The sequence below is a fragment of the Protopterus annectens genome, chromosome 5.part0, assembly GCF_019279795.1.
Source record: "Protopterus annectens isolate FY-2018-M chromosome 5.part0, PAN1.0, whole genome shotgun sequence".
Classification (NCBI taxonomy): Eukaryota; Metazoa; Chordata; order Ceratodontiformes; family Protopteridae; genus Protopterus; species Protopterus annectens.
Genome location: NC_056735.1, coordinates 88,632,336 through 88,658,567, shown reverse-complemented (window position 1 = coordinate 88,658,567; position 26,232 = coordinate 88,632,336). Strand labels below are relative to the sequence as shown.

General features: G+C 46.0%; 1 protein-coding gene across 1 annotated transcript in view; it reads right to left on the bottom strand.

The window, feature by feature from the left end:
- Positions 1 to 26,232, bottom strand: part of USP25 (ubiquitin specific peptidase 25) — a 2,531,105-nt gene that overhangs the window by 1,079,892 nt on the left and 1,424,981 nt on the right. Inside the window, exon 16 of the mRNA XM_044071806.1 lies at positions 20,639 to 20,766. Within this exon, the coding sequence (XP_043927741.1) occupies positions 20,639 to 20,766 (128 nt within the window). The remainder of the gene's footprint in view (positions 1 to 20,638; positions 20,767 to 26,232) is intronic.

Genomic DNA, 26,232 nt, shown 5'->3' with positions numbered 1-26,232 from the left:
ATCCATGCTTTGTCTTTTCTTGGGACTAGAAAGAGTCTTGAGTAAAATCCTTGTCCTTGCTCCTGTGTAGGTACCTGTTGAATGGCTCTCCATGAGAGCTGTAATTTGTTTTTGTGCCTCTGCCCATTGATTTCGTGGCAGGTTTGGCATTCCTTTTATCCTTGGCAAGGTATGAAAGTGGAATCTGTATCATTGTGAGACAATGTTTAGGACCCATTTGTCTTTTGTGATGATGTGCCAGTTGTCTGCAAAAAGTGCTAATTTTCCTCCCAAGGGAGCTGCCAAGAGAGATTTGCATGGTAGTTTGAGGATTGAGTCATTGTGTTTGTCTTCTGCTAGCTTGGGGCCTGTCTTCTCCTCCTTTCTGGGTAGCAGTACCCCATTGGCGAGGTTTGTAAGGGCCTTGTGACTGACCTCTGCCCCTTGGGCGCCTGCATTTGCCTCTCTCTGATCTGTCAGAAGCTGGAAAGGACCAGTTTTTTGTTGGCCAATTTCTGCTGAAACGAGGGGGTTGTACCTGTAAAAAGATCCTTGATCGTCTGCATAGACTTTGCCTTATCCTCCATTTTCTTTAAAACCTCTTCTGCTTTGACACCAAATAATACATCCTGCTGTAAAGGTGCATCCAATAATTTTGCTTTAACATGATCAGGTAGGGTTTGTTCTTTTAACCAAGCATGTCTACGTATGACAGACCCAGTAACAGCTGCTCTACATGAAGCTTCCAATGAATCAAATCCACATTGTAAAGTATGTTTGCCCACCTGTTCAGCTGCTTGCAACAGATCCTGCATTTCCTTGAATTCAGAATTTGTGCTCATTTTTTGTTGACATTAGGAATTGCTGATATTTCAGCATGTGAAACTGACAATTTAATGCTCTCATAGCCAGAGTAGCTGAGGTGTATATCTTCTTTCCTCATCTATCTGGGGCTCTGGTATCCCTTTCAGAGGGCACAGGATTTTTAGCCATAGAAGCTTTAGCCCCGTTGGGACCCTGGGAAATTGTTTCTGGGTCAGCCACAGGGCTTTTATAAAGGAATTTGTGTGAGTCAGGTACTCTGTAGTAACTGTCTGGTGTGGCTGGAGCAGGAGGTAGAGTCTGGATTTAGACTAGACTCCAAGTAAACATCATCCACAATGTCTAATACTGGAGGGATAGCAAGTGGTCTGTGCTGGGGTAGTAAAAGGAACTCTCGGAGCCTTTTCTTAGAATCAGTGTAGTCCTGGCCTTCCCAGTGGAAATGTTCCCTCATGGTATGTAAAGTTTCCTCAAAGGAGTAGTCTTCAGGGGGAGATGCTGAGGGACTAGAGTCTTCATAAGGGGGAAAAGTGTAATCCTGTTCCTCAGAAGAATCTGAGGAAATTGAAACCTGGTCAGAGGAAGCATAATTCTCCTCTTGTCTTGGTCTTTTATCTGGAGGGGGATGGGAACCCCTGATTAGGGTAATCAAATCTTCAGCCATCTTAAGCATCTGTTTCTTAGGCATAGGGCCTTGAACTGCGGACTGATGTACAGTATTTTTTGGTTTTAATGGAGTTTTAAGCTTAGCATAAGATTTAATGGTGGGTGTAGTCGGTCTGAAGACACCTTCTGCAACCGAAGGGGTTTCTACTGCACCGGGATCTCCTTGTGCTCCGGTGTTGGAAGGGCCTAATGAAGATGGCAGCGATGGCCTAGTACACTCCGTTTGAGAATCCGCAGCTGTCTGGGGTTCCAATTCTGCAGTCGTCAGGGGCTGCGTAGGCGCCTCACTGAAAACCGGAGAACCGGCGACAGGCCCAGCAGAGGCCTCGGAGTCTGGCTTGTTCCTAGGCTGCCTGTCCTTATCCTTGCGCTGTTTATGCATGCTGGTCGTCGGCTGCTCCGACGGCATGATATAATTAAATTTCCTACCAAAGTAATGTCGTGCGAAGTCAAAATGGAGTTTGATAGTTTGTTTATTAAACCTAGCACAAAACCGACAACCTGTGACGTCGTGGTCTGAGCCTAGGCAAGGAATACAATAAGAATGGAAGTCCTTATGAGGTATTTGCTTCCCACAAGAAATGCAGTTGTTAACTTTTTCTGACATCGGAATGAGGCAAGAAAAGGTTCCCCAATGGGGTACTTAGCTTTATTGAAGACTTCGGACTGAAATTCGATTCGAAAATCTCAGGTGTCGGCCGACCGGCACTTGCGAACTGCTTCTGCTTTGGGCACTGACGTCAGGGAAGAAGGGACAGCAACCGACGCCGGACCACGACTTTGGAACTCAGGCCGACTGCAGGACCACCTGACGGCAGGATAACCCAAGTGTGATGACTGCAGCAGGGTAACACGATGAACATCAACTAGCATCTCTCTTTGGTTGATGTGCAGCTGTATTTGATTTGGGCTCCAATGGCCCTGAATGCACCTGCTGTCCAGGTGTGCACCCCAGGCAGTCTGATGTGTCTGTGGTGAGGGTCTGGGCAGCATGGGGTAGTGAGAAGGGAAGTCCCTTGTTCTGGTTCCATGCTGCTGCCCACCAAAGAAACTCTTTCCTTAGACAGGGTATCATTAGTACAATAGTTTCCAGGTCCTGAGAGTGCTGACACCAAAGGCTTTTTAGGTACCACTGTAGTTTCTTCATATGCAGTCTGGCATATGGAATGAGTAGAATGCAGGAAGCCATGAACCCTAGAGCTTGCAGGATTTTCCTTGTGGATAACTGGGTTCTGGTGGCTAGTTGAGAGAAGTAGCCTGTCAGGTAGGCTTGTTTTTCTGGAGTAAGGAATGCCATCTGGGATGCTGTGCCCAGGCTTGCTCACAGGAATACAATTTTTTGTGTGGGGACTAGTTTTGATTTCTTTTCGTTGCTAGTATACCCCAGGGAGGTCAGTAGGTCCTTTACAAAGGTCAGGTGCTGTAACAGCTTTTCCTGTCTGTCTGAATCAGGCAAACGTCTAAGTAGGGGTAAATCTGAATATTTCTTTGTCTGCAAAAAGCAATGGCTGGAGCCAGGCATTTTGTGAAAACAGAACAGAGAAGGAACAGAGGATAAGCCAAAGGGAAGCGCAGAGAAACAAAGTGCATAGATCCTGCCCTGAAATGTAGATATTTCCTGCACGATTCCCTGATTGGGATGTGTAGGTAGGCCTCTTGGGTCTAGGGTGGCTAACCAAGCATCCTTAGAAAGTATAGGAAGAAGCTGCTGGAAGGGTGAGCATTTTGAATTTTGGTATCACCAGAAAGGTGTTTAGAATGGATAGATCGAGGATTGGCCGCCAGGTGCCCTCTTTTCTGGGTACCAGGAAGAGTCTGGAACAGAAATCATGGCCTATCTGGTCTGCAAGAACATGCTGTATTGCCCTCATGGAGAGCAGGGAAAGGACTTGCTTTTTGGCCTCTGCCCACTGGTTTGGAGGAAGATCTGTGAACCCTTTTGGGGATGGCAGTGTGTGGAAATAAAATTTGTATCCCTGGGACACTATGTTGATGACCCATCAGTCGTTGGTAATAGAGGCCCAGTTGTTTGCATGGAAGGAGAGTTTTCCTCCTAGGGGCACAAGCAGGTGGGCAGAGGTAAGGGGTGGAGGTGTGAGTTCTTACCATAAGGGGGTGGCTTAGCACTCCCTGTTTCTGAAGAGGAGGAACTCCATTGCTTAGATCTCTGCATTCCCTGGGACTGGGCTGAGCTGGCCTGGAGGGGGCCAGAAAGGACCAGTGCTTGGAGGGGCAATGCCTACTGAACCTCGGAGGCTGGACCTGTAAAAAGCCTGTCTGTCTGTATAGATTTAGCTTTTTTTTCCATCTTTAAGACCTCTTCTGCCTTGGTGCCAAACAAATTGCCTTTGTTCAATGGTGCGTCCAATAATTTTGATTTGACATGGTCTGGCAAGGTCTGTTCCTTAAGCCAAGCATGTCTTCTAAGGACAAAACCAGTGACTGCTGCCCTGCAAGATGCTTCTAGGGTGGCAAAGCCACACTGCAAGGTGTGCTTATTAACTTGGCTTCCAGAATGCATAAGCTCTTGTAATTCTTTATTTTCTGCACAAGCAGGAAAGGAAGATATTTTTTGTTTGAAGAGTTCCATGGTATGCTATTTCAGCATGTGGAATTGACAATTTAGTGCTCTAATAGCAAGAGTTGCAGGGGTGTATACTTTTTTACGCCATCTGTAAAGCTCGGGAATCCCTGTTTGAGTGGGTGGGATTCTTAGCGGAGGTTGCTTTAATTCCTTTAGGTCCTTGGGAGATGACCTCTGGGTCAGCAGTAGGATCTTTGAAAAGAAATTTGTGAGTGTGTCAGGGACTCTGTAGTACCTGCCAGGTTTCCTGGGAGCAGGAGGAAGGGCGTCAGGAGTCAAACTGGATTCCATAAAAACATCATCCACAACACAGAGGACAGGAGGAATGGCTAAAGGTCTGTGCTGTGGTAAATCTAAGACTTCCCAGAGTCTCTCTTTTGACTGAGGAGAGTCCTGACATTCCCATTGGAAATGCTCCCTTAAAGTATGTAGGTTTTCACCAAATGAAAAATCCTCAGGTGGAGAGGCAGAAGGAATGGATGCCTCTGCATCAGAATCCTCATAAGCAGATAGAGGTCACGTCTTCATATTCAGAAGCATCAGAGTCATCGGACTCCTGTTCAGATAAAACTACTGGGGACAAGACTCTCTCTTTTGGTAGGGGTAGCCTGGCTTTCCCTAATAAGCATAATAAGGTCTTCCACCATTTTAAGCATTTGAGACTGAAGCATGGAAGCAGGTGCCTGAGCTTGGGTCGTTTTTTGGGGCATAGTTTGTACCCTGGGCCTTTAGAAACTCAGTAGTTTTAGAAAAAACTGAAGACACGAAAGAAGTCGGTGTGTGTCGAGAATCGGTAGTGTAAAGAACTTTCTCGGAAGGCAGTGCCCGCTCAGCGGCTCCGGACAAATCCAAGGTAGAGACATCCGCAGGATCCTTAGTTGAAGAAGAGTCTCGCGTCATACTGTACTCAGGAAGGGTCTCGGTAGCGGCCTGTGAATCCAGAGAACCAGGCATCAGGAGCTGTGAAAGGGCCTCACCGAGGACCGGAGAACTGACTACTAGCTTAACGGAAGCGTCGTTGGCAGTTTTGGACCAGTGAGGTCTGTCTCTGTCGTTATCCTTACTTTTTTTGGAAGATCGGTAGTCGGATGGCTTACCGAAGCCATATCGGAATTAGAGGATGACAGCGAAAGTACCTAGCTACAATAAGGGCCCAACGACGTATAGTTCTGGCATTGAACAAAGCACAAAAGCGACAGCAAGGGACGTCATGGTCTGGGCCTAAACAGGTGACGCAGTAAGAATGGAAGTCTCGGTGTGCTATTTGCTTTCTACAGGTGAGACAATTGTTAACTTTTCCAGACATTGGTTAGACAAGAAAAAAAGATCCCCAATGGGGTACTTAGCTTTAGAAGACTTCAATTCAGAAACGAAAACTCAGGTAGCGGCCGGCACTCATACAAACTGCTTCTGCTTCGGGCTCCTCGGCAAGAAAGACTGATGTAATGGCATCGGCTGCCTGATTTTATACTACTGATGACCTGACGTCAGTCCTGGAGCAACAGCAACTGACGCAGAAATACTAAGCATCTGATATTCGGACCGACCGAAGGCTACCCCTAGCAGGATAACCCAAGTGTGATGACTGCAACAATGAAACACGAAGAATATCTCACTTAACCAAGATGATGCTTTGAGGTAGCTGAGGAACTGGGCTAGGCTCCTTAATGGTCTCCTTGAATATATGCCTAGTAACTTAAGAAGCCTGACACTGGCCATCAGGATAAGAATCCGCAATCAGTGACACTCCATCAACAATGTAATCTTATAATCTTCCCCGAGGAAGAGAGACTTGCATAGCTAGTTTGTTTCCCTTTAGATTCATCATCACCACCAGCCTACAGTCCCTGTAGCACTATGCCTGTTTGTACAGGAAGAATATGCAATCCTGCCAGGATTACACCAAGCAGTACAGCAAACTCACTCTTAGCATCTTGGAAATAGTGTCTTAAAAATTCCCCACTATACTCAAATCTAAATAGAGGTGAAGGATCCATTCAGTACTACTATGAGGCACATGGCATCTACCTCCATTTATGAATAACATGTCCTGCCAATTCTCAATATGATTTCCCCTGTATCAGAATAATTTTACCCCTTCCCATTAATCTTTCTCTAGGACTACATTGGTCTTGCTAGAACAATTAGAAAACCTCTGCTGTTGCACAATCACCAAAAATGGAATACTATCCCACATGTAACACCTTCTAAAAAAGCACCTTATCTAACTCTCAGCTCTGCTCATGCTCCTCAGGAGGAACCAAACCCTCATGCTCCTCACTTGGAGGAACTGAACCCTCACTCTCCTCACCTGGAGGAACCAAACCCTCACTCTCCTCACCCGGAGGAACCGAACCCTCACGCTCCTCACCTGGGGGAAGTGAACCCTCACTCTCCTCACCTGGAGGAACCAAACCCTCACTCTCCTCACACGGAGGAACCGAACCCTCATGCTCCTCACTTGGAGGAACTGAACCCTCACTCTCCTCATCTGGAGGAACCAAACCCTCACTCTCCTCACTCGGAGGAACCGAACCCTCATGCTCCTCACCTGGGGGAAGTGAACCCTTCATTACCTTCTATAGTCTCTATCCTTCCCCATTTCCATAAAGTCCCAACTTCTCTCCCATTCCTAGCATAACATCCAAAAACAAAAACATGGCTTGCAGCACTTTCACTGCAATATAGAAAAAATGCACTATTGTTTTTTTACTCCGTCAGAGTTTCACAGTACACAGATGTCAAGAGAAACATTTCTAGCTTTCTTATGGCACCCTTACAGGCCTTTTCATCATTCTATGCTCTCTTCTCATCCCTTTCTTGATTTCAGTTCATACTCTATACCCTGCAATATCTCACGCTGGCCAGGCTAGTTATTTTTCTTATCCTACCTTTTCGTCTCTTGCTGACAAGTCATTTCTCTGCTTTACTCAAGCCTTCCTTAATGCTGTCCCACACTTCCTGCTGCCATTACATACTATTTACCGGTGTTTCCATTGGTTCCATGGCATAGAGGGATGCAGTCCTTACTGCAGCCTATATGATCTCAGTTTTCTTAGGGTTGATGGTGGTGTTGGAGTCAAATTGGGATAAAGAAAGTACAGTTGTGTACACTTACCATAAATGTAGATGTTCGAGTGTATTTACTGTTGCAGTCATTACATTTGGGTTAGCCCTGCCAGAGTAGCCCTCGGCCGGCCTGAATACCAGAGACTTAGTATTTCTGCGTCGGCTGCTGTCGCTTGAGGACTGACATCAGATCGTCAGTAGTATAACGCAAGGCAGCTGATGTCATTACATCAGTTTTTCTTGCCCTAACCTGTCAGGAGCCCCCAAGTAGAAGGCCAGGCTCTGGTGGAAGAGCCCCACCAGTGGAAAATAAATAACAATATGTCTCTTGTAAGGAAAGAACAAGTTAGAATGGTAATAAAAGGAGAAAGTGAAGAAAGGGGGATGGAGGGAGGGTTAACCAGGACTGCAACAGTGAATACAGAGGGAGGGTTAACCAGGATTGCAACAGTGAATACAGAGGGAGGGTAACCAGGACTGCAACAGTGAATACACTCAAACATCTACCTTTATGGTAAGTGTACACAACTGTACTATGTTCTTCGTGCTTCACTGTTGCAGTCATCACATTTGGGTTTATTCCCAAAGCTGAAGAAAAGGGTGGAGGCAGTCAAGGAAACTAGGGGCTGGTTAGGATGCCCTGCAAGACTGCAGAGGCAAACCCTGCCCTGGATGTGGAGAAGAGAGGCAAGTGGTAATGCTTGGCAAAAGTGTGAACAGACGTCCAGGTGGCAACCTCCAGGATTTTCCTGGTGGGGACTCCTCTGAGGAAAGCTGCAGAAGTTGAGGCTGCTCTGCTGGAGTGTGTCCTGACCCCCTTGGGGGGGGGGGGGGGCTTTTCATGCGGTTTGTAGCAGAAATGGGTATAGTGTGCTATCCATTTGGAAAAGGTTTGTTTGGAGATGGCTTTGCCTTCTGCCCATGTAGCAAAGCTAACCAGCAGTTGATTAGACTTTCTGAAGGATTTAGTCCTGTCTCAATAGAATCTGAGATGTCTGTGCACATCTAGAGAGTGAAGAATCCTTTCCCCCTTGTTCTGGGGATTAGGAAAAAAAAGGTGGGCAAATGAATGGATTGGTTGAGAGCCACACTGGACATCACCTTGGGCATGAAAGATGGGTTAGTTATGCGGAATACACTGGCCTGCATGGAAGATGATGAAGGGTTCCACAGCCATGAGTGCTTGCAGCTCAGACTCTTCTGGCTGTAGTGATGGACAGAAGGAATGCAGTCTTCCAGGAGAGAAATTTTAGCTCTGCAGAAGCAGCTGGTTCGAAAGGGGAAAGGGTTAGCTTTTCCAATACAAAGTTAAGGTCCCAAGCTAGTGTTGGTGCCCTTCTGGGTGGCCTCAAGTTGCTAGCCCCTGTATGATCAAAGAGTGTGAGAAAAGGGGCTGCTCAGTGGGGAAATGAGCAGAAATAGCAGAAGCATGAATTTTTATAGAGGAGAAAGAGGCCACTGTGTAGTAGGCCAGCTAAGTAATCCAGGATGAGAGAGAGGGAGGGCTGTGCCATATTGGCTCCCTTAGCCTGGATCCAGGTGCAGAATATTTTACATTTATCAGCATAAGACTTTCTGGTGCTAGGATGTCTGGCCTCACGGATAATATCCAGAACCTGTTTACTGAGGTTGGCAGATTGGTTTGGAGTTGGGGAATAAGCCAATCTGCCAAAATGAGTGTCTGCAATTGGGGATGCATGAATTCCCCTTCCCTCTGGGTGAGGTGGTTTGGGATCAGAGGAAAATGCCATGGAGGTAGTGGGGACAAAATGCGCAGCAAGGGGTACCAGTGCTGTCGGAGCCAGTCTGGAGCTAGAAGAATGGCTGTTTTTTCCTCCCTTATTTTGAGCAGTGCCCTGGGTATGAGAGGTAGGGGAGGAAAGGCACAGACCGATAGACTGACCCAGGGGAAGGACAGGGCATCCACTTTCCAAGCCATGCAGTGATGCTCCCTGGTGCAGAATTTGCTGAGCTGATGGTTGGTGTGGGAGGCAAAGAGGCCTACCTTCGAGGTTCCCCTTTTCTAAGTTATTAGGGTGAAGGTACTTCTGTTGAGTTGCCACTCGTGTGGGTCCAGAAAATTTCTGCTTAATTGGTCTGCCAGAGAGTTGAGAGAGCCTGGTAGGAATTGTGCTAACAGGTGTAATTGCATGGCAGAGGCTGTGTGCCAAAGGATCATTGCCAGCCTGCATAGAGGATAGGAGTGAGTCCCTCCCTGCTTGTTGATGTACATACATCACAGTGGTGTTGTCTGTTTTGATCAGGAGAGCCCCTGGAGAGAGAAGGGGCTTGAAAGCTATCAAGGTGTGCTGCACAGCCATCATCTCTTTTTGATGGATGTGCAGAGGGATTTGCTGTGGGATCCATTGGCCCTGTATGCACCTGCTGGCCAGGTGTGCATCCCAAGCGTAGTCTGATGCATCTGTGGTGAGGGTCCAGGCGGCAGGGGGGTGGGGAGAAAGGCATTCCCTTGTTGTGGGAGCATACTGTTGCCCACCAAAGAAAATCTTTTCTGAGGCAAGAAATTATAGGTACAACAGTTTCCAGGTCTTGAGAGTGTTGACACCAAAGGCTCTTTAGGTACTACTGAAGTTTCCTCATATGCAGTCTGGCATATGGAATGAGTAGTATGCAAGATGCCATGAACCCCAGAGCTTACAGCATCTTCCTTGCAGATAGCTGGGGCCTGGTGGCTAGTTGAGAGAAGCAGGCTGTCAGGAAATTTTTTTTCTCTGGAGTAAGGTATGCCCATCTGGGATGCTGTATCCAGACTTGGTCCCAGGATGATTATCCTTTGGGTGGGCACCGGTTTGGATTTCTTTTCAGTGATCATGTACCCTAGTGAGGTTAGTAGGGTCTTTACAAAGGCCAGGTGCTTAAGCATCTTTTCCTGGCTGTCTGCCTGAATAAGGCAGTCTTCTAGGTATGGGTTAATCTGAAAATTTCTTTGTCTGCAAAAGGCAATGGCCAGAGCCAGACATTTTTTGAAAACTCTGGGAGCAGTAGATAAGCCAAAGGGAAGCGCAGAGAATGAGAAGTTATGTACCTACCATAATGTTCCATGTTAGTTATCTTCTCTCGCCTTCTTTCTTGCTGGATGGGTTCGGAGCCGATCCTCGGCTCCGACTCGGCCACTTACTAAAGCTCGAGAGCTTATTTTACCGGCTCGAGGCAACCCTATATCCCATGATGCTAGGCGATAACTCCCCAGATCTCGTTTGGAAGCTGAAAAACCTAGCATAGGCCAATAAAACAAAATCCTCCAACTGGAAGGAGGAGGAAGAGGGATAAAAACCCCCAAAGATAATTATCTACACTATATATATCCTAGGACACCTAGATGGTGAACAAGGGAATAAAAGGACCCATCAAGGAAGGGAAGATCTTCTCGGTCTGTCCAGGCTAGGGGGATGGTGGGTGGGATGCAAGAAAGAAGGCGAGAGAAGACAACATGGAACGTTATGGTAGGTATATAACTTCTCAATGTTACGTTGTCAATCTCACCTTCATTCTTGCTGGATGGGACCGCGTCCCTAGCACCTTCATCCTGGGTGGCTCATTGGAACAGACTCTTAAGAATGGTGGAACCAAATGTTGCTCTGTCCCTGGAGGCCATGTCCAATTTGTAATGCGAAACAAAGGTATGAGGAGAGGCCCATGTGGCTGCCGCACAGATAGTGTCTATTGGTAGTCTAGCTTGAAAAGCTGTAGATGTAGCTAGTGCTCTAGTTGAATGGGCTTTTGGCTTAGAAGTTAATTCCCTGCCTCTGAGTTGATAAATAGATGTAATCACAGAAGACAGCCACCTAGATAGGGTTACCTTGGAAACAGGAAAGCCTTTCTTATTTTCTGCGTACGATAAAAACAGTTGATCAGACTTCCTTATTTGTTTGGTTCTATCCAAATAGTATCGGAGCTGGCGGTGAACATCTAGATAATGTAGCTTTTGCTCCGCTCTATTAGTATAGTTTGGGAAAAAAACTGGGAGATCAATTGATTGATTTAAATTCATCTGCGAAGCCACCTTGGGTAAGAAGGATGGATTAGTCCTTAGAGAAACTCTGTCTTTATGGAAGATTAAGTAGGGAGGACGAATGCAGAGGGCGTGAAGCTCTGATACTCTCCTAGCAGAAGTAATGGCGACTAGGAAGAGTGTCTTCCAGGAAAGAAATTTCAATGAACAGGAGACTGCAGGTTCAAAGGGGGGGAGAATCAAGGATGTTAAGACTAAATTAAGATCCCACTGAGGTGGAGGGTCTTTGATCGGAGGCTTAAGTAAATATACACCTTTAAGGAAGGCTTTGCAAAGCTTATTGGACATGATGTTGTGGTCCGATAAGCCTGTATGAAAATTCGATATGGCTGCCAACTGAACCTTTACTGTAGAGGCAGAAGACCCAGAATGAAAAATTTCGGCTAGGAAGTCTAAGACCGAATGAATTGGGGCAGTAAAGGGATCTATATTCCTTGCCTTTGCCCAGAAGGAGAAACGTTTCCATTTACTAGTGTAAATCCTTCTGGTGGAAGATTTAAGGGAAGCTACTATGATATCCCGTACGGGATTAGAAATCACAGGAAGCCTGGCTAAGGATGGAAGTGGAGCAACCAAGCAGTGAGGTTGAGAGAATGTAGGGATTGGTGCAGCTGCCCCGACTGGTGGGTCAGAAGATCTGGAACCGGGTCCAGATGCCAAGGCTGTACCAAAAGATAATGATGTAGGAACGGAAACCATATCTGTCGAGGCCAATAAGGGGCAATGAGAATCAACTTGGCTCTCAAGGCGGTTGCTTTCTGAATTACTTGTGGGATTAGAGGAAAGGGTGGAAAGGCATAGAGAAGTCCCCGAGGCCAATCTTGGACTAGAGCGTCTCTGAGGGGATGGCCTGGAAGGGGGAAGAAGTCGGGGCATTTGCTGTTTTGGGGTGTAGCAAAAAGATCGCAGCAAGGAAGGCCCCACTTCTGAAAAATCTCTTCCGCTACCTATTGTTTGAGACCACTCGTGTGGCATGAGTATAGCTCTGCTCAACCTGTCCGCTATTATGTTGGACTTCCCGGGGATATGCGTTGCTATCAGAAACCGCTGAGAGGAGATCGCCCATTGCCAAAGTCTGAGTGCCTCTCAACACAGGGGATAGGACTTGGTTCCGCCTTGCTTGTTGATATACCACACTACGGACATATTGTCCATTTGGATTGCAATAGTTCCTAGGGGAAGAGAGTCGTGGAGGGCTTGCAACGTTAAAAGCACTGCTCTCATCTCTAGGACATTTATGTGCTGGTGGCGCTCGAAAGGTTGCCAAGTGCCATGGACCATCCTGGCCTGAAAATGCCCCCCTCACCCGATCAGGGAGGCGTATGATGTCACAGTGGCGACCGGGGGAGGAGGAACAAAGGGTCTGCCCTGATGGACTTGAGGGGACAATATCCACCAGGACAGATGACTTTTGCAAGTTTGAGTTACCATGATCTTGTGGTGCATGGGGAGTTGCTGAAAAGACCATTGGGCGAAAAGCATCCACTGTAGAAGATGCATGTAAAAACGTGCAAGGGGAAGAAGTGTTATGGCAGCCGCCATAAGACCCAATACTTTCAGGACATACCTGGCCTGAATTTTGTCGCTCTGAAGAAGAACATGGACATGGTTTTGAATATCTAAGACCCTTTGATCTGTTAACTTTGCTGAAAGTTGTACGGTGTTCAAGTTGGTGCCTATAAAGGTAATAGACTGACAAGGCGACAAGGCAGACTTTTCGAAATTTATAGAGATTCCTAGCCCTCTGCAAATGTGAATGGTGTAAGCTCTGGCTTGGAGAAGTTGATGCCTGGTGGTGGCAGTGAGGAGCCAGTCGTCTAGATATGGAAACACCTGGAATCCTTGCCGTCTCAGGTGAGCTGTAACCGCTGCCATACATTTGGTGAACACTCTGGGGGCTGTAGTGAGACCAAAGGGCAGGGCTCTGAATTGGTAGTGACTGGCCCCCAGCCGAAAGCGGAGAAACCTTCTGGAGCGCCTGTGAATTTTGATGTGATAGTACGCATCCTGAAGGTCCACGGAGCACATCCAATTATCCTTGCCCAGAAAGGGCAGAATGGACTGTAGCATGACCATCCGGAATCTTGTTCTCTTTACAAACTTTAGTTTGCTGAGATCTAATATTGGTCTCCAGTCCCCTGTCTTTTTCGGTACCAAAAAGAACCTTGAGTAGATTCCGGATCCTAGTTGGTCTGCTGGGACTGGCTGGATGGCTCTTTTTGCTAGCAGTTTTGATATTTCTGATACTGCTAGTCCCCTTAGACCGGGTGGAACGTCTGGAAGGGTTCCCTTTTGCTGAATTGGGGTTTGGATAAAGGGAATTTTGTAACCCTCGGATATGATCGACTGTACCCATTTGTTTTGAGTAAGGGAAAGCCAGGCTATTGGGTACAGCGACAATCTTCCCCCGACTGCCTCCGAAGGTGGACAATCGGGCAACATCTCAGGGATGCTGGAAGGGTTTGTCAGAGAGAGTCTCCCTGCTACCCTGGTTCTGCGGACCCCCTCTGCCCCTAGGGCGGCGTCTGTTATTGTTACCCCCTCTGCCTCTGGGGGTAAACTGACCTCTTGCGTCAGGCATGACTCCTTGAGATTTGTGGAACCACATTTTCCCACCCTTCTGACCCTTAGGGTATGGTCTTGAAGGGGTGGAGAAACAGACTTCTACGGCAGAAAGTCTTGCCATCTTGTTCGCATCTGGTCAAGGTGTCTTTCACTTGATGTCCGAACAAAGCCGAACCATCAAAAGGAGAATTTGTGAAGGACGCCTTGAAAGGGTCCGCGAAATTACACAGCCGAATCCAGGCGTGACGCCTTAAGGCCACTCCTGTGCCTGCGGCCCTACTCGCTCCATCGGCTGCATATGAAATTAGACGCATGGAGGAGTTAACAATCGAGTTCAGGGTTCCAAGTTGTGAGTTTATTTCATCCTGGGACCCAGCAGCTGATGGATCCTGTAAGACTTCTCCCAACTCTTTGAGAATATCTCTTTGAAGGCGGGTGAATTGACACAAGTAATTCAGCGACTGCATGGCAAAGGTCGCTGAAGAAAACATCCGCTTACCGTACCTATCCATGGTCCTAGAATCCTTATTAGGAAGATGGATAGGTACTGAAGGATCAGCTAGTTCCTTCTTGGTGGCTGCAGCCACCACCATGGCATCCGCCGGTACACCTTTTGTTAGGAATTGCTTGTCAACTGGTGCTGTGATGAATTTAGATGGCCTCCGAGGGGTGGGTTCCACTGAATCCGGGGCCGACCACGCCTTCCGAGCCACTACTTCAATAAGGGGGTCGAAAGGCGGAGACACCCAGGAAGTGGAGGGTCGAGAACCAAACGCCTCCAGGTACACCGACTCGTCCTCGGAAGGATTAAGGGAAGACCAGTTCCCTCTCTGCTTCAGGATTTCTAGGATGTCCGAGAAAGAGACTTTCTCAGAGGGGTACTTTGGGGATCCCTCCGACTCATCCAAGTCGGTGTCAGATGTAATGGACTCAGGGGAGTCTACATGCTTCCTCTTACATGTGCTCTTACGCGGAAGCTCCGCTGACAGGTCAGGAGAAGCCTCGGAAGAGGAAGAAATTCCCAGTGGGGAAACCTGAGGCGTTGGATCTCTGGGTCCGGGAGCAAGAGAGTGGGAAGAGACATCAGCAGGCACTGTAGTGGGAGGAGCTGATGGAGCTGACCATTGACTATGCCCGGGGGCTAGTATGCTCCTCATCACCTCGAAGGCTCCCCTATCAGAAGAGGTAGAAACCCCAGGCCGCACTGACAGGGAAGGCTCCGAGGCCGATGTCGGGGCCGAGCTCACCAGCGCCGACGCTCCGAGAGGGAGAACGGGGTCGGACAATGGTCCGATGTCACTCGCCCCCTCGGAGCCGATGAGAGAGATCAGGCGCCCGGATCCGTCCAATGAAGGTATCAAGGAGGAGATCGGAGCGGAAGACGAAGGAGCCGAAGAGGGAGGTATCGGCTCCGACGCCACAACAGTCACAGCTCCGAGGAGCTCCGGCTCCGAACTCTGAGGGAGAGTCGAAGGAGGAAAATTAGGTGGAGTCGTAATAGCTACCGTCTGATGAGACGGGCTAGAGATTATCTGGGCCAATGCCTGAGACTAACAGCCTACTTACCACTCTCTCAAGGTCGTGATCTGAAAGTCTGGACGACCGAGAAGATCGGCTCCGATGGCTCCGCTCCGAGAGCAGGGGAGCCCTCGGAGCCGAATGGATGGACTCCAATGAAGGGGATCTTGACCTCTTCTTAGATGGAGCCAACGGAGCCGAGGACACGTCGGCTCCAGCCGGAGCAGACAGTGAAAGCATTGGCTCAGAGGTATCGGCACAGAGTGGTGCCGAGACCGGAACCTGTGACTCAAAGGGATCGGCTCCAGCTGGAGCCGATCTAGGCACAGACAAGGAGCCAGCAGCCGAAGGCTTAGTACTTGGAGTCGACGGTTTTGCTGGTTTCGAGGGCCTCCCCGACGCAGAATTAGTCGGGGAGCCTTCGGGCTTTAACAAGCCCCTCAGTATAAGTTTGTTCCTGCGCTCCTTCAGGACTCTTGGACTGAATGCATGACATACTGAACAAGAGTCCTGCAGGTGCAGGGGTCCCAGGCAGTAAACACAAGAAGTGTGACCGTCTGTCAGAGACATTTTCTGCCAGCATGAGTCACACTTCTTAAAGCCTGAGACCTTAGTTTCCTTTGGTTCCTTCGACATAACAGTGTCGAGGGTTCACAAAGGGAAGAGAAAAACACACACACACACACACACACACACACACACACACACACACACACACACACACACACACTCTCAAAAAACTATAAATTAACAATAAAAATGTTACTAGGATACTGACACACCCAAACACTCCACAGGATCCCTAAGAAAAATTAGGAAAAGGGCAAGCTTAAGGCCTAACCTAAGAGTGGAGGGGGGGGGGGGCGATATAAGGGATAAAAAGGGAAGGTATAAAACAATAATATAGTTAAAGGTAGTTGCTAACTATTGAAAAGAAACAACTCGGTGAAAAAACTAACTCAAAAGGGTGACTGAACACTATATATATATATATATATATATATATATATATATATATATATATATATATATATATATATATATATATATGTAAAGACTTTCCAGGAGCCGGTAAAAAAAAACGCACCTCGCAAGCGAAAGCGGCAAACGAGATCTGGGGAGTTATCGCCTAGCATCATGGGATATAGTGTTGCCTCGAGCCAGTAAAATAAGCTCTCGAGCTTTAGTAAGTGGCCGAGTCGGAGCCGAGGATTGGCTCCAAACCCATCCAGCAAGAATGAAGGCGAGATTGACAACTTAACATCTTTAAGTATAGAGATCCTGCCCTGAAGCGGAAATATTTCCTGCACGATTCCCTGATAGGAATGTGAAGGTAAGCCTCTTTTAGATCCAGGGTGGCTAGCCAAGCAACCTTGGACAGCATGGGTAGCAGCTGTTGGAGGGTGAGGATTTTGAATTTTGGGATCACCAGGAAGGTGTTTAGAATGGATAGGATGGGGTGCCAGGTGCCCTCTTTTCTGGGCACCAGAAAAAGTCTGGAGTAGAAACCTTGGCTTATCTGTTCTGCAGGAACGTGCTCTACTGCTCTTAGAGAGAGCATGGAAAGGATTTGCTTTTGAACCTCTGCCCACTGATTTGGTGGTAGATCTGGGTACCCTTTTGGGGTTGGAAGGGTGTGGACGGAAAATTTGCATCCCTGAGACACAATGTTCAGAACGCAATGGTCTTTGGTAATGGTGGCCTAAGTGCCTGAGTGAAAGGTGAGTCTTCCTCCTAGAGGTAAGTGATGGTGGGCAGAGGGAGGGGGTGGAGGAGGTGAGTCATTGTGAGAGTTCTTACCATAAGGGGGTGGCTTAGAACTCCCTGGTTTTGTAGTGGAGGTAGTCCACTGCTTAGATCTCGGCATTCCTGGCGCTGTCTGAGGGGTCTGCTTCCACGGGGCCTAGGCTGGGCAGGTTTACTGGGACCAGGAAAGGACCACTGTTTGGAGGGACAATGCCTGCTGAACCTAGGTGGCTGGACCTGCAAAAAATCCTTAACTGTTTGCATAGAATTTGATTTTTCTTCTATCTTTTTTAAGACCTCTTCTGCCTATGTGTTTGTGCAAGGGGGCATCCAACGATATAGATCTGAAATGGTCTGGCAGGGGCTGTTGCTTAAGCCATGCATGCCTTTTAATGACAGATCCAGTGACTGCTGCCCTGCAAGAAGCTTCTAGGGCGTCAAAATCACAGTGCAAGGTGCGTTTAGTCACTTGACTTGCAGAATGCATTAACTCTTGTAAATCTTTAGATTCTGCCCAAGCAGGAAGGGATGACATTTTTGTTTAAGGAGTTCCAAGGTATGTTGCTGAAAATTCAGCACATGGAACTGACAATTTAGTGCCCTGATAGCAAAAGTAGCTGAGGTGTATACTTTTTTACCCCATCTGTCCAATGCTTGGGAATCCCTGTCTGAGGGGATGGGATTCTTAGCAGAGGTTGCTTTAATCCCTTTTGGCCCGTCAGAAATGGCCTCACGGTCAGCTGTAGTATTTTTGAAAAGATATTTTTGCAAGTCAGGGACTCTATAGTACCGGTCTGGTTTTCTGGGAGCAGGAGGAAGGGGTCAGGAGTCAAGCTGGATTCGAGGAAAACATCCCCCACAACATCCAGGACTGGGGGAGATGGTCAAGGGTCTGTGTTCTGGAAGATCTAGGAATTCCCTGAAACTCCTTTCAGACTGAGGGTAGTCCTGACTCTCCCATTGGAAATGCTCCCTTAAAGTATGCAGGGTTTCCCCAAAGGAAAAATCCTCTGGGGGAGAGGCTGAAGGAATGGAATCTTCTGCATCAGAATCCTCATAAGTAGAGATGGGGTTGCATGCCTTCATATTCAGATGCATCAGATTCATCTGACTCCTGTTCAGACAAAACTACAGGGGACAGATCTATCTTCCTTTTGGAGGGGGTAGCTTGGCTTCCCCTGATCAGCATGATAATAAAAATAGTAAAATGAAAAAAAGGCTTCCACCACAACGAAAAGTTCATTGAGAAATTCTGTTAAAATGTAGGCTTTAATAAAATGAAGAAGTAAAAAGCACAAATTGTGCTGTTCAAGTTGCAGGTCAAACAGGATAAGCGCTTTCAGTTAAAAAAAACCTAGTAAGGTTTTCCGCCATTTTAAGCATTTGAGACTGAGGCAAGGTAGCAGGCACCTGAGAGTGATTTATCGGTTTCTTGGGTGTGGTTTGTACCCTGTGCCTAAGAAACTTGGTAGATTTACAAAAACTGGTAGTCGCGTAAGATGTCGGTTTGTGTCGAGATTCGGTAGTGTGAAGGACTTCCTCAGAAGCTGGTGCCTGCTCAGCAGCTCCGGACCCATCCAAGGCAGAGACAACCGCAGGATCCTTAATCAAAAAAGAGTTTTGCAGCATACCGGACTCCAAAAGGGTCTTGTAGCGGCCTGTAAATCAACAGAAGCGGACATCAGGGGCTGCGAATGTGCCCAAGTACCGGAGAACTGACTAGCTTAACGGAAGCATCGTCGGTAAGTTTGGACCTGTGCGGTCTGTCTCTTGTCTTTATCTTTACTTTTTTTGGAAGATCTGCTGTCGGATGGCTTACCAAAGCCATATCGGAGTTCGAGGACTGTAAGGGAAAATATATGGCTACAATAAGGTCCCAATGACGTATAGTTCTGGCATTGAACAAAGCACAGAAGAGATGAGGGACGTTGTGGTCTGAGCCTAAACAATTTAATGCAGTAAGAGTGGAAGTCTCGGTGTGGTATTTGCTTTCCCCAGGCGAGACAATTAACTTTTTCTGACACTGGTTAGTGCAAGAAAAAAGGGATCCCCAACGGGGGACTTCAATTCGGCAGATGAAAACTCAGGTAGCAGTCGACCAGCACTCATGCGAATCGCTTCTGCCTTGGTCTCCATGGCAAGAAAGACTGACGTAATGGCGTTGGCTGCCTTACTTTATACTTCTGACGACCTGACATCAGTTCTCAAGCGACAGCAACCAACACAGAAATACCAAGTCTTTGGTATTCAGGGATAACCCAAATGTGATGACTGCAACAGTGAAACACACAGATCAGCAGCCATCATAAGGTCACCAAAGCTGTGGACAGGGATGACAGCATGACTTACAGAAAGACTAACTACCACCAAAGGCTGGATGCAACAGCATACTGTAACACGATTAAGTGCATGCACCCAATAAGTAGCCCACAAGCACAGCAGCAAGAGTACTCACAAAACAGAGGGCTTCTGATGGAGGTTATGCTAAATTAAGATACCCCTCCTCCCTCAATAGTCTTGTCAAACATTTGCATGTCTGAGGTTTTGTAGTTTCCCAGCCTGGAGTCAATCAGGGTCCTCCCTCAAACCGGCGGCTTAAAGCCAGACTCTAAGACTACTTGGCCAAAGGCAGCCTCTGGTACAGGTGTTAACTGAGCGTGGAGGTGCAAACATTTTACAGATGTCTTGTGATGGACCCTCTGGTCAGCTCACTCAGGTGGGAGAAATCAAAAATCTATAGGGCAGAGCAGGTACAAGGAGGAAAATTATACTAAAAAATTGAACCTCCATGTTTCCCATCATGAAGGTTATCCTTCTATAAACCACGAATTCAATACAAGCAAAGCAGCCTTTTAAGCAGCGCGCAAGACTCGCGGTCAGTGCTGAAAGTATCCAGGTTCCGTCTCTCTGCACATTAACTGTTCTCTTCACTATTAGTTTGCTAGACACAACGCCGTCTCGCTGCACATTAGCTGTTCTCTTCACTATTAGTTTGCTGGACACAATGCCGTCTCGCTGCACATTAACTGTTCTCTTCACTATTAGTTTGCTGGACACAACGCCGTCTCGCTGCACATTAGCTGTTCTCTTCACTATTAGTTTGCTGGACACAACGCCGTCTCGCTGCACATTAACTGTTCTCTTCACTATTAGTTTGCTGGACACAACGCCGTCTCGCTGCACATTAACTGTTCTCTTCACTATTAGTTTGCTGGACACAACGCCGTCTCGCTGCACATTAACTGTTCTCTTCACTATTAGTTTGCTGGACACAACGCCGTCTCGCTGCACATTAACTGTTCTCTTCAGTATTAGTTTGCTGGACACAACGCTGTCTCGCTGCACATTAACTGTTCTCTTCACTATTAGTTTGCTGGACACAACGCCGTCTCGCTGCACATTAACCGTTCCCTTCACTATTAGTTTGCTAGACACAACGAATCTGGTTTTGACAAACTGTCTACAGTACTAAAAAGGTGGAAGTAAGCATGCACTCTATATTAATCCTACGAAGAACACCCAAACTAGTGCCAGCAGCTAAAAAGATCAACAAACTACACAATAAACCAGGGAAAAATGCCATCTTGGAAATAAACAGTTTACTCAGCCAGTTTGCAGTTTAACACAGAATTCTTTAATATAAAAAAAATACTCACTTGCATTAACAGCTTGTCAGCGTACATCATGTCAATTGTGCAATGGATTCTTGATATACTTTCCTGCAGGTCTGTAATGTATGGCAGAAACAATGAAACAGAAATGGACGTCAGAAAAGCACGACTCGCTGCAGCAACACCACCATCACAGTCATTACTTCACTACTGGCTACATTCTAGAACATTTTTGTTATCCACCTCATATAAACCTGAATACTACCACTTCAATCTTCAAAGGTTGGGTATGGGACAGTTCTTGTCCAATACTTTTGAAGAATCCCACCTACATTAAATTACATTTTTCATAACATCTTATTCTTCCACAGAACAGCGGCAGCTTCAACAGTAAAGGTATGTACTCAACATAATTCTGCCCCCCCCCCCCCCCGATACCATTTACTATAACTGTTGTTTAAAGCAAGGCTGTCAGAGAAGTTAGCGCAATGTGAGTGAAAGCACTACCAGTATCCATCACTAACAGTAGTCCATGTCAAGATACCTTTAGATTTGGACACCTTTTGTTTTTAACCACAAGGTCACAATGGTTTGTTGAAACAAAACAGAACTGGGGTTAGCTGTGGAAAAGTGAAAAAATTTCAGTTCACTGTTGCGTAAATAACTTACCATAATGGTAGGTGTTCAAACAGATCATTCTTGCAATGTTCTTCACAAATGGGACTTAGCCACTAGAATACCCTACAAGTCTTGACCATTCTACAGTGCCTAGCAAATGCTGAAAGTCCTTAGCACAAGTTAACATGCTGGTACAAAGAGGACATTCAGATGTGTAATAATTTAGAGGTTTCTTTCCCCAAAAGAGGAAAGGCTGAAGCATACAGCTCTACATCGAGACATAAGTAAAAAAAAACAATGTGGGTAGAAAAAAAGTTAATAAGGATATTCCATTCCAGCCGGGGAAAGCTGTCGTGCTGGGGGTGGGGAAAGGGTGTATGTACTGCAGCAGTCATCTATAGTCACCCCGGCAGTGTAAAAACTGGCTCTAGGTGATGTGAGCACTTTTTTTAAACACCTATTTTAAACTATCACTTACAACATGGGCATACATGCACACATTAATAGAAAAGAAAACAAATCATATTAACACTTTTTCCATTTACTCTCGCTATACATTACGTTTTCTTTCTTTATAACAGCTGTCAAACATCCCACTCAACAACCACCTTCATATAAGCCTCACTCCTCCTCCTGAACATTATTCTGCAGGGTCTATATTATCTAATTGAAGAGGCATTACAGCGAATACCTCTTCATTGACCCCTAAACAGCAAACTGCCAATTACGCGAATGGCAAAAATCAGCTATTTTTTACCTAGGGGAAAAAAAAAATCACTGATCCGGCCAGAAACAAAACATTACTAAGAACACCTCAAAGTGGGGGCTTTTGCCTGGCACACCCCCCTAACTAAATATACCAACTCAGAGATTGCACTACAGTGGAGAAAGGGGCAAATTCATGCTGATGGCCAAGTGACTTTTTTCCCTATGGAAAAAAATCGCTGACTTGGTTGTTCACTAGCTGCTGCTTCGCTAAATAAGGGCCTATGAAGAGGCATTCGCTGTAATACCTATTCAATTAGATATAGACCCTATTCTGCATGTATTGTTCCCACAAATTCCATTTCTATGTAACCTGCTCCTTCCCTTTTCTAAACATACTTGCGTTTAGCCAATACAGATCTTGTGCCTCATTTATTTATTTACGTCGACTTGTTGTCCCACGAGTTTTGACAGAGCACTCTGTAGGGATTTTTCTTTTAATCTGCCAACTCATTATACTATCAAAAAACATACCCAGATACCTCTCCATTTCTCATCATCCGTCCAACATTCGATATCCACCAGAGAAAAAAAATATCTGAAGTCTGCTTGGGGTGTAAAAATAAATATGCATATACTTCCAATCAAAATGTGTTAATCTTCTGGAATTTGTTGCATACTTGGGAGCCATATATATATATGTCCTCCCATTATTCACTTGTAAATTGTTTGCCAGTTTCTTTCCCAGTCTTTCTAACTTCCTCTAACTGATTCCTATACTTATCATGCAATATTTTGTAGGTCTTACAGATCATCCCCTTTTTAACAGCAGCATTTATTCTACATTAGACTAAACTCTACCAGAGCGGGTCTTTCATTTTGGATTCCCCATCTCATTCTCTTTATGTAGGGAAGGCAGTCTTCTTACTTGCAGTCCAAAATTCTTATCCTCACCCCACTTTATTACCTCCCCCCCTAGTTATTTTCTCCCAATACATTGGTTCCTTTGACAGTGTTCTCCAGTAAATCTCACCCCCTCTTGCTTATTTTCTCCCAATACATTGGTTCCTTTGACAGTGTTCTCCAGTAAATCCCAACCCCTCTTGCTTATTTTCTGTACACCTACTGGCAGTAATACCTACAGGCAACATCTCATTTCTCACTCATTAGTTAGCTTAGAATATTCTGGATAGTGATCTTTATTCTCCTTACAAATCTGCATCCAATATCCTACTCCTTATTGCTTGAGCCCCCCCACCTTTGACAGCATACCTTTGCACTTTGAATTATAACATTAAGCTTGTGTTATGTATACCAGCCTTAAGAGTGTAGCTCTATATCCCTTCAAATCAGGCATTCCTACACCACCTTGTTCTACTGGGAGGAACAACTTACTCAATTTACCCCCTTGCCTTCTTTTCCTCCCAGGTGCATAACTTCAACTCTAATTACGGTTCACTTTTTCTCTAGTTGATAAAAATATGCTAGACCTGTATATAAACCTAAAAGAACTATAAACATATTCACTGTTTATAAGTTACTATCTTTATTCATATACAACAGCTTCCATTTTCTCAGTGTTTGTATTAGCTTTTTTTAAGTCTCTTCCAACATATTCTTAGCTGCCTTGAACTTAAGAACTTATGAACCATACTCCTAAATTCTTCATCTTATGTCCCCATATATACAGGTAATGCTGAACCAAGCCCATGCATGAGTACATACTTTATGGCTACAATGTTTGTTTTATCTTTATTAATGTTACTCAGGAAATGATGAAACTGTTCTTTTCTGGATTTACCAAGTACAAAACGCATGCAAATAAGGCCAACTTCTTTTGATTGCAATTTCAATTATATCCTTGCATTTGAGTCCTTTTTTGTCATGGGCTCTAAATATATATACCAAATAAAGGGGAAAGAGGACACCTCTGCTGTTTCCTCTCTTCAAAAACTTACTTAATTTAAATTTTTCCCTCTGATCATTCATATAGTCTCCTAATCAACATTATTGTGTCGAGGAATGGAAATGTTTCCATTGCCCTACTCGTAAAATCTCATTGTACAAACTCAGATGCTTTCTGTGCATCATGACCCACAACAGCAATGGTATTTTCTTACATTCTGCTTCCCTCTGGATCTTCACTGTTCTATCAATGGTGTCAAATGACTGCCTCCCCTCCACAAAATCACAATGATCCATATCAATCGTAGAAAGACCTTTGTCTGTACTAGCTAAAAGAAAGGCAAACACTTTATAAGTCTGTATGAGGCTGGATCTGATGGGTACTTGCCCTTTTTGGGTAATATAAGGCTGGATCTGATGGGTACTTGCCCTTTTTGGGTAATATGAGGCTGGATCTGATGGGTACTTGCCCTTTTTGGGTAATATGAGGCTGGATCTGATGGGTACTTGCCCTTTTTGGGCATACGAGGCTGGATCTGATGGGTACTTGCCCTTTTTGGGTATACAAGGCTGGATCTGATGGGTACTTGCCCTTTTTGGGTAATACAGACACCACAGCTTTCTTCCAAGTTCATGCTTCTCCTTTTAAAACACTATTAAATATAATCTTAAAGGTTCATAGGTAGGTACTAGGCTATTGGCCCTAGGGCCTATATAAGTCTAGCCAAACGGTACCCTGGCTTTTGCCTCCCAAGAAAATTATTTTCCTGTGCTCCTGTCAAGCAGAGCCACAGAAGTGATCCCTGGGGTGAATTTCCTATCTCCCGTCCAATCAAGATTTTTCTTGAAGAGTGCTAATGAGGAGCTTGGTTTGATATAGATAGGTAGTTTGTTCCAGAGTATGAAAGTCTCTGAGACAGGAATCTATCCCTCCAGCATGTTCTGTTTATTGTGGTGACAAGGTTTAGGTCCCTAGAGCGTGTAGCTTGGGGAGGATTGGGATTTCTTTACGTGGAGCATGTCCAACAGCTCTGGGTTTGACATAGCTTTGTATGTTAGGCAGAGATCGCCTCTGAGTAGGCGATATGCGACAGAGTAAAGCTGGAGTTTTTTGAGACCGTCTGCGTAGGGCATCTGTTTGAGGCTGGTAATCCTCTGAGGTATTTCTGTGGCCTTTACAGTTGTTGTAGATGTCTTGTGAGGTACATACCAAAAGGGGCATTGTACTCTATAATGGGTCTAATGAGTGATGAGCAGAGGGGAACAATGACCTCTTTTTTCCTGGAAGAGAAACCTTTTGTGATGAGGTGTGCCACGTAGAAGGATTTCCTGACTACTGTGGCGATGTGATTATCAAAGGAGAGACTACTGTCCATCTGTGTCCCAAGGTATCTACCACACTTTCGGTGTTAAGTAGACTACCGGCCTATGTGGTAGTTCATGGGTACAGAGTTTTTACCAAAAGGGATGACAATGCACTTTTTGGCATGGAGCTTGAGGCCATGGCTTTGACACCAGGCATCTGTCTCAGTGAAGCCCTTTTGTAGGATGTCCACATCGTTAGGAGATTTGATTATGGCTGCTAGTTTGCAGTCATCTGCGAACTTTGTTAGCCAAAGACCTTCTGTGTTTTGGTATCTACTTCTCTGAAGTACAGGCTAACAGGAGAGGACCTAGGACTGAACCCTGTGGTACTGTACTTGTCACTGGTCTGAAGTTGGATTTAGAGTCTGCTACTTTCACAGTGTGGGTTCGGTCAGTGAGCCATTTGGCAACCCATCTTGTGACATAGGGATTTATACCTAGTTTAGTGAGTTTGTCTATAATTCCAGAGTGGGGGATGGTGTCGAAAGCCTTGGCGAGATCTAGATAGGCTGTGTGTACCACCTTACCCTCCTCTACAGCTTTGGTGACTGCTTCAAAGAAGTCTATCAGGTTTAGGAGACATGATATGCCTTTTACAAACCCGAACTGGGTAGGGTCCAGAATTTGGAGATTACTAATGTCATTGTTTATAAGTTACATGATGATACGCTCCACAGCCTTGCAGACCAGGCTCGTCAGGCTAATGGGGCGGTAGTCCCGTCTGTGGTGGCTCCCCCTTTGTGGAGTGGGATAACCACTGATGTGCGCCATTCAGTGGGCACAATGCCTAAGGTGAGGCTATGACTGAACATGGTACTTGGTGGGGTGCCAGTTCGTTCTGTAGTTCATGTAGAACACAGCCTGGGATGTTGTCAGGTCCCATGGATGCTGTGTTCTTGGCTTTGGAGAGTGTGTTTTTTTACCTGCGCAGCCGTGATAACCGGTACTTTGCATTCTTCCGGTATACAGATGGGCCCCTTCAGGAGATGAGAGAGGGGTAAAGTTAGCACTGAACCTATCTGCCAGGATGCTGGCAATATCAGTTG